Source organism: Drosophila tropicalis, unplaced genomic scaffold (assembly GCF_018151085.1).
Source record: "Drosophila tropicalis isolate 14030-0801.00 unplaced genomic scaffold, ASM1815108v1 contig_483, whole genome shotgun sequence".
NCBI classification, from domain to species: Eukaryota; Metazoa; Arthropoda; class Insecta; order Diptera; family Drosophilidae; genus Drosophila; species Drosophila tropicalis.
The window spans coordinates 56662-72223 of NW_027172951.1; the positions used below are offsets into that span (position 1 = coordinate 56662).

General features: G+C 44.7%; 1 protein-coding gene across 1 annotated transcript; it reads left to right on the top strand.

Moving 5' to 3' along the window:
* Positions 1–339: 339 nt before the first annotated feature.
* Positions 340–6883, top strand: LOC137574899 (uncharacterized). Its single transcript, XM_068287346.1, has 2 exons — positions 340–5686; positions 6639–6883. Exons 1-2 carry the CDS (start codon positions 340–342, stop codon positions 6881–6883), a joined length of 5592 nt encoding a protein of 1863 aa, XP_068143447.1.
* Positions 6884–15562: the final 8679 nt, after the last annotated feature.

The window sequence follows — 15562 nt, forward strand, 5'->3', positions numbered from 1 at the left end:
GATTGGAGTGGAATCTTCCAGAAGCTTCCTTCGTGAGAGCGACCGCGGCAGACGATTACATGCCGGCTCGCTGAGAGAGGAAGAGAGAGGGAGATAGTAAACGTGGAATCTTCCAGAAGCTTCCTTCGTGAGAGCGACCGCGGCAGACGATTACATGCCGGCTCGCTGAGAGAGGAAGAGAGAGGGAGATAGTGAACGTGGAATCTTTCAGAAGCTTCCTTCGTGAGAGCGACCGCGGCAGAAGATTACATGCCGGCTCGCTGAGAGAGGAAGAGAGAGGGAGATAGTGAACCACGTGCAAACAGGCAAACATAACCTCATTGTTACGCAACATATGAAATGAGCAACAGTGATAGAGTACCAGTTCAACCTAGCGCTGAGAGTCAGGAAGACGGCGCTGAGGCGACTGAGAATGGAGCGGTCTCAAGCGACAAAGAAACTGATACACCAACGATGTCAACGCCATCCAGAGGCGACGGTTTGTCAGTGCAACAAACGATTCTTAATGGAATGTTCGAGAGTCACGCAGGAAACGGTACGGCAATTAAACGGCCCAGTAAAATTGATCTAGCTCCGTGGTCCGTACCTGCGTTGGCGCAATCGACTATTCAAGGAGTGAGTCTACCTTTTCTGGCCAATACAGCTAATCTTCATAACGGATTGTGGACCCAAGGACAAATGAGTAACGCGGGTGGAATGCAGCATGGACCTGGAAGCCAACTGCCGGCTACCGGACACTTGACGTTAAGCCCTGGAGTGCACTCTACGGATTTAGGACACAAGAAAACTCTATTGTCATCGGAACAGATAGCGGCCCGCCAAGTACTGAACAAAGACTTACCCGTGTTTTCCGGTAAGCCAGAAGAGTGGTTGTTGTTTATAAGCCACTACGAACAATCTACTGAAAGATGTGGAATTAGTAACGAAGAGAATCTTATTCGGCTCCAAAAGTGCTTAAAAGGAGCGGCTTGGGATGCCGTTCGAGGAAAGCTAATGTGTCCAGAGACGGTGCCGTATGCAATCGGTACGTTACGGATGCTTTATGGAAGACCGGAGATTATTCACTCGAGCCTTCAAAGGAAACTAAGAGAAGAACCAGCGGCACGCTCAAATAATTTGGATTCGGTTATTCAGCTAGCCTTGGCAGTGCAGAACTATTGCGCGACACTGGTCGCAATTGGGCTTAAAGAGTATCTGCACGATCCAGCTTTACTAGGCGAGCTCGTCGAGAAGTTGCCGGGAGAATTGAAACTCGATTGGGGAAGACACCGAATGACTCTAATTGGATGTGTGGCTAACTTGTCTATCTTTGACAATTGGTTGTTTGGCATTGCAATGTGTGCCTCAATGGTTACGCCGTATACAGTTCCAGCTAAGGATGGAGCAAAGAGAACCAAAGAGCGAATTTTTCTGCACAACGAATTGCAAAGTGGATCTAGTCAGGAATCGAAAACACAAGAAGTACGCATCCGGTTGTGTCCCAAATGTGCAGGGAGTCATAACGTAGCAGACTGTCGCCTCTTTCGAGAAATGAGCATAAAGCAGAGAAAGGAGTTCGTGCGGCAAAAGAGGCTCTGCTATTGTTGTTTTGATCAGCACGTGATACGGAATTGCAAAAGTAAAAGAAGTTGTGGTGTCGATGGGTGCAGGCAGATACACCACTCGTTGATCCACGAGACAGCGGACTACAAGGAAAGCAAATCGCAGTGGCAGACGAATGAGGATGATAAACCAGTTCATCCACCAATCTTATTCCATGGAGATATAACAAGCAAGGCTTTATTCAGATATATGCCAATCATGTTATACGGAAGGAAGCGAAATTTAGCGACATATGCCTTACTGGACGAGGGAGCCGCTTGCTCTTTGATTGAAGAAACTCTGGCAGACGAGTTAGGACTAGATGGCCCGGCCGAAGAACTGTGCTTAAAGTGGACCAGTCAAGTCACTCAAACGGAAAGCGCGTCCAAGTATGTGAGTGTCGGAGTGTCGTCGATGTGTCAAGGTGCGACGCAATTTGAACTCAAGAGTTTGCGCACGGTACGTAAGTTAGACTTGCCTACGCAAACAGTTACCGACGAACTGGTAACATCGAGAAAGCATCTACAGTATTTACCAAATTTAAGTTACTGTAACGTAAAAGCAAGCTTAATTATTGGTCTGGATAATTTGAAAGTTTGTGTGCCTTTGGAGATACGGGAGTCCGAAGGAGACGACGTGGTCGCGGCGCGCTGTAGATTGGGCTGGTCTGTGTATGGCCGGCACAGCGACGCCGCTCCAGCGTCCTCACACATATTGCACATATGTGAGTGCAATGAAGCGAGCAGCATGCGCGCTTTGGATGCGTCAATGAAAGAATACTTTGCTATGGAGTCCTCGGGAACACGTGTGCCAAGTAAGCCATTAAGATCGAAAGACGACGAGCGCGCGTTGCAGATTATGGAGGCGACCACAAGTTATTGCCCGATTGACAAACGTTGGCAAACTGGACTGTTATGGAGGTTCGACAGAGTAGATCTACCGGATTCATACTCGATGGCCATGAGGCGTCTTCAGTGTTTAGAAGCGAAAATGGCAAAGGACATCGATCTTAGAAGCTTTATGTTGGACATTATGCAAAGCTATGAAGAAAAGGGATACATCCGGAGATTAACAGAAAGTGAGCTAAATAAGGGTAAAAGTTCATGGTTTCTTCCTATATTTACAGTCACTAACCCAAACAAGAACAAGACGAGGCTGGTCTGGGATGCAGCTGCGAAAGTCAACGGCACGTCATTAAACGACGTCTTGCTAAAGGGCCCGGATATACTGGCATCTCTAGTTGGCGTGCTAATACGTTTTCGGGAGCGACCAGTAGCAGTGGCTGGTGACATAAGTGAGATGTTTCACCAAGTAAGAGTGCGCCCAGAGGACCAGACGGCTCAGAAGTTTCTATGGCGCAATGGAAATTCGGCTAAGGCGGCAGAAACGTACGTGATGCAGGTTATGACATTCGGGGCTTCCTGCTCGCCGGCCTTAGCTAATTACATAAAGAATCGCAACGCAGAGCGGTTCAGAAAAGAATCTCCAAGAGCTGTTGCGGCCATTTGTAGAAACACGTTTGTCGACGACTGGCTCGAGTCGACAAACACCGAAGACGAGATGACGGAGTTGGCCATGGAGGTGCAGAGAATTCACTTGGAGGGTGGATTCAACATGAGGCGCTGGACCTCGAATTCTGCGAGCGTAGTGAGAGCGCTCAAGAACCAAGAAGGAGACGTGCCTAGGGAGGTGGGATTCCTTGAAAAAACGCAAGATAAGGTTTTAGGCATGTGGTGGCTGCCCGTGACAGATCAACTTACGTATGTAGTCAAGCCGGATTTGCTTGAAAGAGCATCGAAAGACTATCCGACCAAAAGAACTGTTTTAAGTGTGGTTATGTCAATTTTTGACCCACTTGGATTGCTTGGCTTTTTCACTGTTCGTGCTAAAATTATTTTGCAGAATATCTGGCGAGCAGGAACGGATTGGGATGAGTCTCTTCAGGAAGAGGACCAAGCAGACTGGAAAACTTGGGTGAAGCTGTTACCCAAAATCAACGAAGTGAGGATTTCAAGGTGCATGCCGAAGGTTTGTTGTGCAAGACGAGTACAACTTCACACGTTTGTGGACGCCAGTATCAACGCTTATGCAGCGCTTGTGTACCTGCGAGCAGAAGTGGATGGAATAGTCCACTGTTCCCTGGTAGCGTCTAAAACACGAGTGGCCCCCTTGAAGCCAGTCTCAATACCACGGATGGAACTGATGGCTGCTGTTTTAGGTTTACGGCTGACGAAATTCATTGAACCTGAACTCTCAGTAACAGTATGTCAGCGTATTTTCTGGACGGATTCTAAGGACGTTTTATGCTGGATTAGATCAGATGCCCGCAAATACAATCAATTTGTGGCATTGCGAGTTGGAGAAATTCTGGAAGACTCTGACGTGCTATCTTGGCGATGGGTGCCCACCCAGCATAACGTTGCAGACGATGGCACGAAATGGACAAAGATGCCAGACATGACCGGGAATTCAAGGTGGTTTGTTGGCCCGAGATTCTTGTATGAACAAGAGACACAATGGCCTAGCATGGAGCAGAGCCCGAGCAAGACGAGTGAAAGTATTTTGCACCACCAGGAGAAAGTCAAAGGGAACTCTAGTTTGGCTTGCATCACACCGGATCCGGAACGATTCGGAACGTTGGAAAAGCTACGGGCGGTACAAAAGCGAGTTCTAAACTTTTTGCAAGGCATATGTAAGAGGCCTTGCGGAGAAAAACTGATGAACATTTTGGCTATAAACCGCGATGTGGAAACCGATGCAGTTTTTATTCGTGCATGCCAAGAAGAGGAGTTTCCAGAAGAGATCAGATGCCTAAACCAAGGACATGGCATAACAAATAGGAAAAGTAAGCTATTTAAGTGCACTCCTTACCTGGACGAGTTAGGAGTGCTACGTATCAAAGGACGAATAGACAGAATTGAAGGCGTAGATATGGACACTAAGCGACCCATTATACTACCGCAAAAGCATAGAGTAACGTTTCTGATTGTGGAGTACTATCACAGGAAGAATTACCATTTGCACAATGAAATTGTCGTTAACGAGGTACGACAGCGGTACTGGATAACCGGCTTACGCGCTTTAGTGAGAAAAGTCGCGAACGCCTGTGTAGCGTGCCGTATACGAGTGGCCCGACCAGTGCCACCAAAGATGGGCGATTTACCAAAGGAGAGGTTATCGCCGCACACACAACCATTCACTTTTACTGGAGTGGACTGCTTCGGCCCATTTGAAGTCGCAGTGGGCCGCAGGCACGAGAAGAGATGGGGCGTGTTATTCACATGCCTTACGACCCGAGCGGTACACCTAGAAATTGCTACATCACTGTCAACCGACTCATTTCTTTGCGTATTGAAGGCGTTTGTAGCCAGAAGAGGGGTGCCGCGTACCATACTATCGGACAATGGTACAAATTTTAGAGGAGCTAGCCGCGTATTGAAGGAGCACATAGAACGGATATCAACTTCAGCTGTGGAGCAGCAGTATCCAACGTTGGAGTTCAAGTTTAACCCTCCCAGTTCACCGCACATGGGCGGCGTTTGGGAGCGACTGGTACGTTCTACTAAATCTATACTTTCAGAAATACTGCCAAAGGCCGGCCTGAAGGAAGAGGTGTTAAGAGGAGCGTTTGCTGACGTAGAGCAAATTTTGAATTCAAGGCCTCTGACGTATGTGCCTTTAGAAAGCGCCGAATCGGAAGCATTAACGCCGAACCATTTTCTAAAAGGCAGTTCTAGTGGCCTACGTGAGAACGGTTCACTGGAACAGTCTGGTCCGCAACTCGCAAAAGGGTATCGTGTTGCCAGCCAAATTGCCGACCGTTTCTGGAAGAGGTGGCTAAGAGAATATCTACCTACAATCACAAGGCGCACGAAATGGTTCCAACCACAGCTCAAGCCGGTAGCAGTAGGTGACGTGGTGATAATTGTAGACGATGCCGCTAAACGTAATACGTGGCCAAAGGGAAGAGTGATCGACGTTCATCGTGGGAAAGATGGACAGGTGCGAAGCGCAGTCGTTCGCACAGTAGATGGACTTGTTACGCGACCAACAGTGAAGCTGGCCGTACTGAATTTGGAGAGTAATCCACCGCGCGAAGACGCTGGTGAATTACGGGGTGGGGAATGTTGCGGTGCAGGCTTAATTGCCGCCCCGCGCCAGTAGAAAGGCTTACCCAACGCGCCCCTGGTTTTTATTCTCTCTCATTCGAAGAAGAACAGTTAGAATTTACTTTGTCTTTGCTTGCACTTATGACAGAGCGGCGGCCCGCTATGACGGCGCGCCAGTCACAGAAAATTAGGCAAGCAGGAAAGACGTGAAAAGGAGAGAAAAACACAAATGTAAGATAAAATAGAAACATGTGAGAAATTTGAATTAACATTGAAATAAAGATTTCAGCCAACCGATCTAACCGATCGATATGCCCACAAATTGTGCAACTGAATATAGCGCAATACAACACAAAACCGGCGTTTAATTGTTTGGTTAGAGGGCTCGGGGTATATGTTCGACTCGCGAACCTTTTTGGAGCTGTCCCACGTCACGACCTGAACATTTTCAATCCGGTACAGTAGGCAAAGTCAAGTCCAAAACATAAGAAACAGTGGTATTGTAACCACTGTTTAAGCACCGTTATAACTATTGATATTGATTCCTTACTCTCTGATTTCATAAAGCGTCTCTCGCTCTGCCTTGCAAGCGAAGATGCTCTCTTTATTTGTTGAATATCTAACTCTCTAACTACTCTGTCTGCGAGCAGAGAGTCAGTTCGTAAGCATAATCCAAAGCGATCAGATCAAATAAATCAAGCAACGAACAATTAATAAGTGACAAAACAATTAATAAGTGATTAACATCCATGAATCTATGGTAGGCCGTGCTGCTGGGAGCTATGCCTCGATCGTGGAACGTATAACTAAATGGGGAATTGCCTTTAGCGGATCTACCGACCCTATCTATTTCATAGAGCAAATAGAGGCTCGAGCCGCGACTTACCGTTTGAGTTTGGATACGCTGCCTCCGACGATAGCCATCCTATTGACCGGACGGGCCGAAAGCTGGTGGCAAACCAGCGGCTATCCGGGTCGACTTCAAGTCCGAATTCTTAGAGTTCTTTCTACCCCCACGCTATTTTGAGAAACTAGAGGATAGTATACGCGCTCGAAAGCAACGCCATCAGGAACCATACAAGGAGTATCTAGTAGACCTTCGTTTGATGATGAAGAGAGCTCATTACTCGACGGTACAGGAACTCGACCGGATCTACGAAAATCTTTTACCGGGCTACAAGCTGTATAACTGACGAAATGATTTCGAAAAGTTACCCGGCTTAACCAAGTTGGTGGTAAATTATGAGACAATTCGATTGGAGCAAGGCAGCGAGGACTCAGCGCATGTTTGGAAAAGGAGCAACGCCGTTCAGAGTAAGCCCGTGGATCGTACGCCTTCCAGGCTAAACGGGACTGCTATATGTCAACTCTCCGAAGCACTAGTAGATACCAGTACTGCTTGCCGCAAATGTGCGGGAGCTGGTCACTTCGCTCGAGAATGCACGAAGCCCCGTGTATTGTTCTGTTGGCAATGCGGACTAAGGGGGTACGTACCATCGAATGTTGCCGTCGTTCGGGAAACGGACGGAGGGACCAGACCAGGACCTCAGCCCAGTAAAGAAAGACCGCATCCAACTCCATGTCTTCGTCAATAGAAAACCAATGGTAGCTACCTTGGATTCACGAGCGAACAAGAGTTTCATAAACGAGGAAGTGGCTCCTCAACACTTCGCTCCGTTCCTTCTGCGAGACATTCATACTAATATTAACCTTGCCGATAATACTCGAGCAGCAATCAAAAAGTTCTCTTAGGGCAACCATCAGCCTCGGGGTGCAGACCGTGCATATGACCTTGTTAGCGATGCCATCGATGATGGATCCCCTTATTCTAGGAGTGGATTTCCTTCGGAACATAGGAACTTCTATACGTTGTGGAGGTTATCTATTACAATTGCCTCCTTTCGATAAGACCCACAGCCCAGTCAATTCTACAATTCAGCCATCTCTAGTGGCGGATGACCACACGCATCCGGATGCTCATACAAATCAACTGGGTCTTGCAGAAACGTCCACTATGCCCATGGATACCTCTGACTCTCAGCATAGCAATAAACCCGTACGTGGACGCCCGATTAGCCTCAGTAGAAGCTGAGACCCGTGACGAGGACTTAAAGCCAGAACAATCATCCAGTATGGAACAGGAGACGCTAGAGCCGGAACTTCAAGCGGTTCTTGACGCGGAAATCGCTAAGTTCGACGGGCTCAACAGCGTTACCCAAATCGCACAATATGTCATTGCATTGAAGCACGATCGACCCATGAAGCAGAGGTATTATCCCCGTAATCCGGCCCAACAACAAATTATCAATGAAACCGTAGACGCACTGCTGAAGAAGGACCGTATTGAACCATCCAAAAGCCCTCACAGCGCACCAATCGTGTTGGTAGGTAAGAAAACCGGTGACACTCGCATGTGTACAGACTTTCGACAACTGAACTCTCAGTCAGTACGTGACGCATACCCCTTGCCTCATATACACCAAATCGTAGAGATATTGAGGAACGCGAAGTACATTTCTACTCTAGATTTAAAGAGCGGGTATTGGCAAATACCCTTAGAGATCAAAAGTAGAGAGTGTACAGCCTTCACAGTACCCGGACGCGGGTTATTCCATTGGAAAGTCATGCCCTTCGGCTTACATTCTGTATCCGCCACGTTCCAGAGGGCTTTGGTTCTTCGCGCCGATGCTAGGCAAGAATTGTCTAAAACCATTGTATCTTAGCTTTAATCATAGCATTTTTGTAAACCGCACTCATAGGGCCCCGTTAGTACACTCAGAAGGCAGGGTAGTTTTAACGCACTTTATATTTCACAGTATGTCCACAGCAAGGAGAAGACGACGGCGATCGCGCGGCATATATAGCCCGGATCGTCGAAGAAATTATAGCCGTATGGTAAAGAGAACATGGCCCTGTCATGCCCGTCCCTCCTACAGGCGATATTGCACCGGAAGAACCTGTCCGACTTTGCCGCGTAGAGTTGGCCCCGACAGACATCCCTATGGAGCGTCCATCAGGGAGCAAGGGCGACCGAAAACCACCCGACGAGGCTCAACGAGTTGCAGATTCTGCGCGACCGGAGCGCTCCGTGATCCTGTCGGTGGTCAACCTCCCCTCCTTGGTACAAGATATCGGACCCTCGGAGTCTGCCGGCCCCAGACCCAGTTACAAACCCCTCCGCGGCCCGTTTGTGAGTGTCTGGAGAGAAGTCCATCTCTGGCAGCCATAGAAGTAGCCAAGCCGTATACCCCTCCGCGGCCCGCGTATGAGCCGATAAGTCCCCCCAGCCGTCAGGGTCCGTGAGTGTCCACCTGTCGACGAGGAGATGCCTCTGGATCTCTCTGGGCCCCGCTCTCGACCACCGCTCGCCCCAGCCAAAGACACCGCTACCACGCCGACCCACGCCAGACAAATACCAACTTCGCGAGGTCCTTTGCGCCGATCTATGGCAGTTTATGTGCCGGAGGCCACCCCCTCGTCGACACCCCCGATAGACGAGTACCCGCCGAAGTCCGAGATCGGGTGGCGGTACTACGTCAGGATGGACCCCGCAGAAACCACCGTTTCCTTCGTGTGGGCAGACGACCGACTATTCCGCATAGTCCGGTCAAAATAAGGACACCGTGGGACGAATCACATTTATTTCACATTTCCCTGTGGGGCCCCTTTTTATTTTTCGTTTATTTTTGATACGCCCATGGAAGGCACATTAAATATCTCAATACTGAAACTAACTGTAGTTCTTTTTTCTGATAGGCAATATTTACGATCGCCGCCTCTCTATCTTTCTAACTACCGTCTTTATGTGACTGCAGCGTCGACGCGTCGTGTGGAGAGAACAACCTCCCGACTGCGGACGCTGCTCTGCATGGCGACGAAAATCGAAAGTGAAAGAGAGAGACGGCGATCGTGGCGCGTGCCACAGCACAAGACGCATCGAATGTTTTCACCGTTAGGACATAAGTAGGCAGAGCAAGGGTGGGTTTGAACAGAGAGCTAGAATTAGGAGAAAATCACTTCGCCAGTAGCCACGGGAGTAATCAGTCGCATTGTGAAAAAGTGAGTGCAAATCAACAAGTGCAACCAAGAATAACCAAGACTAGGGACCGAGTGCCAGAGAGAGATCCTTCAGGAATAGCAGGTGAGCCCGTGACCAAAGTTCCCCTTTATTTCTACTTGAGTGCGGTAGGGACCCAGATTTCCAAATATGTATAGGATTAATTAATTATTAATAAACATTACAACAAGATCACTTATTTCTTTATTCGGCACTGAACTTTCGTATACCCTTTCCCTTCCCTTTTCCTTGCCCACTTAACTATTTGAGTGGAGCCAAAGGATCAGCGGACTTCGGCAGGATGAGTTATTCTCCTGCAGTCGAAGTCAGTCGCTGGTCCCTAGGCTCAGTCACTCAAGGTGAGGAGGCAACGGATCTCGGCCAAGCGGGCTTCGCTTGGCAGACGAGATCAGTCGTTGCATTTCCTCTTCACCATCCCTATCTAATAACCCCACTAACATTTCCTTTCACGCTTCCTTTTCCCAGTTCAAGAGGCAACGGATCTCGGCCAAGCGGACTTCGCTTGGCAGATGAGATCAGTCGTTGCTACTCCTCTTGGACTCTCCTTCTACTCCTTTCTCTTCCCTTTCCCCCCTTCAGGTGGTCTCGATCCCTTATCTTAATACTAGTCAAGGTCTCCAGATCAAATAAATGTTCTGTAGACTGGACTCTGGGACTGAGAATTGTACCCCAGCCAGAGCTTCCTTACACTTTGTACTTCTCTTTTAAAATTGTTGCTTCGATGACATTGTTCAATAATTTCTTTAAATGACAACATCATCATTAGTAACGGAATCAACTGATTTGTAATTCTTCAATTCGCCAACTATTTTCTCTTGAATCTGAAAATTTATTTCGTTCACATCAACATTTTTTGCGGCCAAAATAACACGTTCGCCTAACCAATCGAGATTTACATAATTTTGAGCTATGTTTGGCAAAACCATCTCCATGAGTTTGGTGTTTGATTCACAAAAGTTACAAAAATTGGTAGGGAATGTAATGTATCCCGATGATGTATCAACGCCTGTTCCTTCGTTCACTACTTTCATGAGCGTATCGTAGGCATATTTTTGTGGTTAATTCAAAAGAGGTACTGTTCTATTAATCTTTTAATATTTCGGAATTGTATTGGGCTTCGCGTCCCAATTCTTGATCAAATGAATTTTGAGTTGTAGAAAAAATTATAGAAAATAATGTTCGTATTTGTTTAGGATTTGAATAAATCACAACATCTTCGAGAGTGTGGTCCCAATGAGTGTCATTCTCTAAAAATGCCAAATGTTGACAGGCTTCTCTGTATACGCCACACAATACACCATTAACTGTTCGCAGATGTTGGAATGATATAAAGACGGCCTAGTGCATTGGTGAAAAATACTTGTCGATAACCTGTAACTGGTTGTCCTCGTTTTCGTCGTTGGTATAATATCTTTGCATTTCCACCGCATTCATCCCAGATTTTACTGGCAGAGAGGTGGGAACTTGAAGCAGTAAAAGGGATTAGTCTCTTTAATACCATTTTAGCATATTGCAAAAAGGGTATATTAATTTTGGTCAGAAGTGTGCAACGCATAGAAGGAAGCATCTCCGAATGCTGTGCCCCCGCCAGGAATCTTTTCCCAGTTTGCCCCAACCTCCACTATTTTTATTTTGACCAAACGCGTTAAATTGCTTCCATTGTGGAGAAGCTCCTGTAGCTGCGAAATGATGGACTTGCTTACGGAGGTATATATTCTAAATGGTGCATTGGCTTCGTCTCTATCATCACCGACGAAGTACATTTGAAGAAATTTATGTTCACTATTTGGGAAGGAGAGGGATTTGCCCTTTGACTTTGATAGTTGGCATGAATTCGTAGTAGCTTTGTTGGTGCTTCAAGTTGAGGTAATTTGATTTTGCTGCCAGCACAACAAATTTCTTTCGTTTCATTATTGAACTTCAGAGCCTGAGTAGTGCAGACATGACTCTGCTGGCCAATGAGGACATAGCGGCTGGAGCCATAATCAATAGCTGGGTCATATTGAAATGCAATTCGATGGTATTGCAGACCGCGACTCTTGCAAACGCTCATGTTGAAGCCTGGCTGCACGCCTTTCGCCTGGTTCCAATAAGAATCTCCGCTTTGCCTTAGCCGCTCCGCGTCCAGTACCAATTCCCGCTCTTCTTCAGACCTATTCGAAACATTGCTTTGATTCATTCTACGTTGCGAGTACGACGACCCCAATTCGCTTTTTTAGGAGGCATTATTTCGTTAGCAAGTTTTAGTTTGTAACTAAAACAGGAATGAATGAATTTCCTACAATGTGGCAATGTATAACTGCCCCCGTCTACTGCGTCGATACACGGAAAGCCGTTATAAAAACAAATTTTATTCGCGCTCGCGAAGATTTTCTTAACATTTTTTTCCTTCTCTAAATAATAACAAATACAACAAGAAAAAGAATTAGTGAAATCGGTCCAGACATTTACGCGTGATGCCGTGACCAAGGACAGCGGGTTTCATTTTTATATAAGATAATAAATAGTAATAGTAATAGTAGTAGATATTAAATATAAATATTTTAACTTTTCCCTCATAATACTCATCAAGGTCCCTGCTCGGGCGACATCTGTAAGGAAGCTCTGGCTGGGGTATAATTCTCAGTCTCCGTCTACAAAAAATTTATTTGATCTGAAGACCTTGAAGAGTATTATTGGGTGAAATGTAAGCCACCTAAAGGGAAAAAAAAAGGTAAGTGAAAGGGTATGAAGAGAGTCCAAGAGGAGCTGCAACGACTGATTTTGTCTGCCAAGCGAAGCCCGCTTGGCCAAGATACGTTGTCTCTTCACCAAGATAAGTTGTCTCTTCACCCAGAGTGACTGAGCGTTGAGATCAGCGACTGACTTCGACTGCAGGAGAATAACTCATCCTGCCGAAGTCCGCTGTTCCTTCGGCTCCAGGCAAAAATGTTATGTGACAAAGGAGAAGGGGATGGGAAAGGGTAGACATAGTTTTTATAACTGAAAGAAAAACGAAACTGAGAAGAGTACCTCATATTTTTATTCATAATTAACTAATTTCAAAACATTGGTTATTCATTTGGGTTCCTACCGAACTCAAGTTAAAAGGGAATACTGAGTAATGAGCTCACCTTGTGTAATCTTTGCTTCAAAAGGAAAACCCTCCTTGCACTTTGTTGCTGCTGTAATTTTTATTTTTCGTTCTTTCCACTGGTTTTCAGCAAATATTAAATACACATATTCATACTTAATAATAATGGATGACCTTTATTTCAAATTTTTTTTCTACAAAAGAATGCCTATTTTCCGACTTGTTTTTGCCATTTCGTTCAAAATATCCTCTGGAGTGACTTCAAATTTAGAGTGGATTTTGAGCAAAGCTAGTCCGTTTAACCTCTCTTGACCCACTACTTAGGTACGTTTTCAGCCTAGTACAAAAATTAATTTGTAACCACATTTTTACTTGATTTACTGAATTATTTTTCCATCGAAAGGTGAGGAAACAAATGAAATAAATAAACATTAAAATAAAGCGAACAAATATATCATTCAACAATAATTGTGCTACCAGAAATCATCAAAACAAGTCAATTACCTTTGCCACATTTTCATTTCAGCTTGAAATTCTTCGGTCGAAGAGTGTGTATTCGGCCATTGATTCTACACTTGACTTGATCTTATCGAAGTCCAGTTGATCACATTTTGATGGCAATATCGTTTGAATTTTTGAAAGAAGATCACGGTGCTTCATAAATCTTGACTCCAATTCTTTGCAATAATGATCCAAAAATGGGATAAAAACTGATTTTCGATAGTATTCTTCTGGGTTACCAGTATGGTTATCTCTGTTTGCCTGGCGTCCAACAACCCGGGGAACACTTAACGAAGCTCCTACTTTTTTAGTAGTTTCTTTTGCTTCTTCGATAATTTTTGCAAATGTGGCGTTTGCAATTCTCCTCATATCTTGAACTTCGCTCAACAAGTTATCTGCATATCTTACACAAATGCTCAAATCATCTTTTTTGTAAACTTAAACTGGATTTTTCGTTAAGTGAAAGATGGTTTCAAAACTGGAGAGCAATTATGAACTGAGGTTTCTGTATAGACTTGAGAAGTGCATTGGGTTGAACTCCGTCAACTTTTGTCATAGTTTCATCTAGTTCTTCAAGTGCCAGACAAACATATTCATACACATCTTGAAACAATTGTAAAGAATCAAGGTGCTCCACCCATCGAGTTTCACAAAATTTGAGCAATCGAGTACGATTTGCATTAGGAGCATCATTCTTGATAAAAGTCTGCAAAATGATACCAGCTTTACTTGATGGGCGAAAAAAAATTAACTATTGCTTTGATTGTCCCAATACAATATCTGATTGATGGAACGTCGCATGCATGGGAGATGACCAAATTTAAACTGTGATTCGCACAATGGAGGTAAATGGCTTGTGGATAAGATTTTTGAACTTCAACAGCGCAACCCTTGACTATTCCACTCACTCGCGCGCGCTCCGTCATAACCTTGTTAATGAAAGAGACAATAGAAAAAACGTTACAGAAAAATTACATACAGCACACAAGGAAATTTATTATGGAATTCCATAAAAAAGAAAGGCACAGCAATTTTTCAGTACTCATTTTTTTAATTCACCTTGCCCAACCATTAAAGAAGACTCAACTTTCAACTCTTTCAGAGTTGTTAGAAGTGCATTGCTGAGCCCTTTGCCGGTTACATCTTTCACAGGTGTGAAACACAAAAAATCTTCCTGAAGTCGATATCCCTCTTTTGAATTCTCGGTATATCGCACACAGATTGAGAATTGTTCAATTCCGCTGACGTCAATGGTTTCATCAGCGATAACTACGAAACATTTTGACTTGTTAACGCGCTCGACAAGTTTTTCTGTAATCGTTTTTCCAGCAGCATTTATTATTTGGTTTTGAATAGATGGACTTGCATATGTAGCTTTGGCAGAAGCAGTGTCCAAATGTTGACGTAAATCTGCATCACCACTTTCCAAGGCAGAACGCAATAGTGCTTTGAAATTTCCTTCACTTTGTTTTGAAACTTCCGTGGATATTGGACCAGAATCACGATGAACAATGTCTTTCGGGGAAACCTGCAAACATTTTTTTAATTGTAAATTTCTATCTGGATACGAAATTTCTATTTGTCACTTTCAATTACAAAGTTATTGATATGGAAAAGTGGAAAACAATTTGCTTTTCTTAGCTGCATTGGGAAAATTACGAATCTTATTGCTAGTAATTGTAACTTCGTGTATTACAAGTAGGAGCATTTTGAATCGAATAAAGGTACAATTGACTGCAGCAGCATAAGTAATGACTGTTAAATACCTGTGCAATTTTGGGCTCGAGTGAAGATGTGTATCGGGAGCCTCTGCTTGCTGCTTATCAGTTTGTTTAGAAGTTTCCTAAATGAAGTGTAATATATTTTTATAACCGTAAGTTTGAGGAAATCCAAAACATGATGTTTCACTTGATATTCCAACTTGTAGTATTCGATATGACAATTTTTACTTACCTCCTGATTTTCTAACCTAGGTCTTTTAATGAAAAATTGACGAATGTCCATTCTTGTGTATGTGCTCTTTTTAGTGTTTACTCACTATATTTAAGTTTACACGCTTTTTAGTGTTTATACTCAATTGGTTAAATCACAGAAAAATAAATATCATTCACTGATCGGTGGTAAGAACGCTGGTCAGGGTGGAATGGAAAACAACATCAATTTTCAAAATGCTGTAATATATTACGGAAGTTCAAGAAATTGTCGCAAGAATTTCCATTC

What these genes read in the sequence shown, in the direction of transcription:
- LOC137574899 (XM_068287346.1), top strand. Translation starts at nt 340, where the DNA reads ATGAGCAACAGTGATAGAGTACCAGTTCAACCTAGCGCTGAGAGTCAG. An exon ending in TCCACCGCGCGAAGACGCTG is followed by an intron (nt 5,687 to 6,638) that starts GTGAATTACGGG and finishes ACGGGCCGAAAG; the next exon opens with CTGGTGGCAAACCAGCGGCT.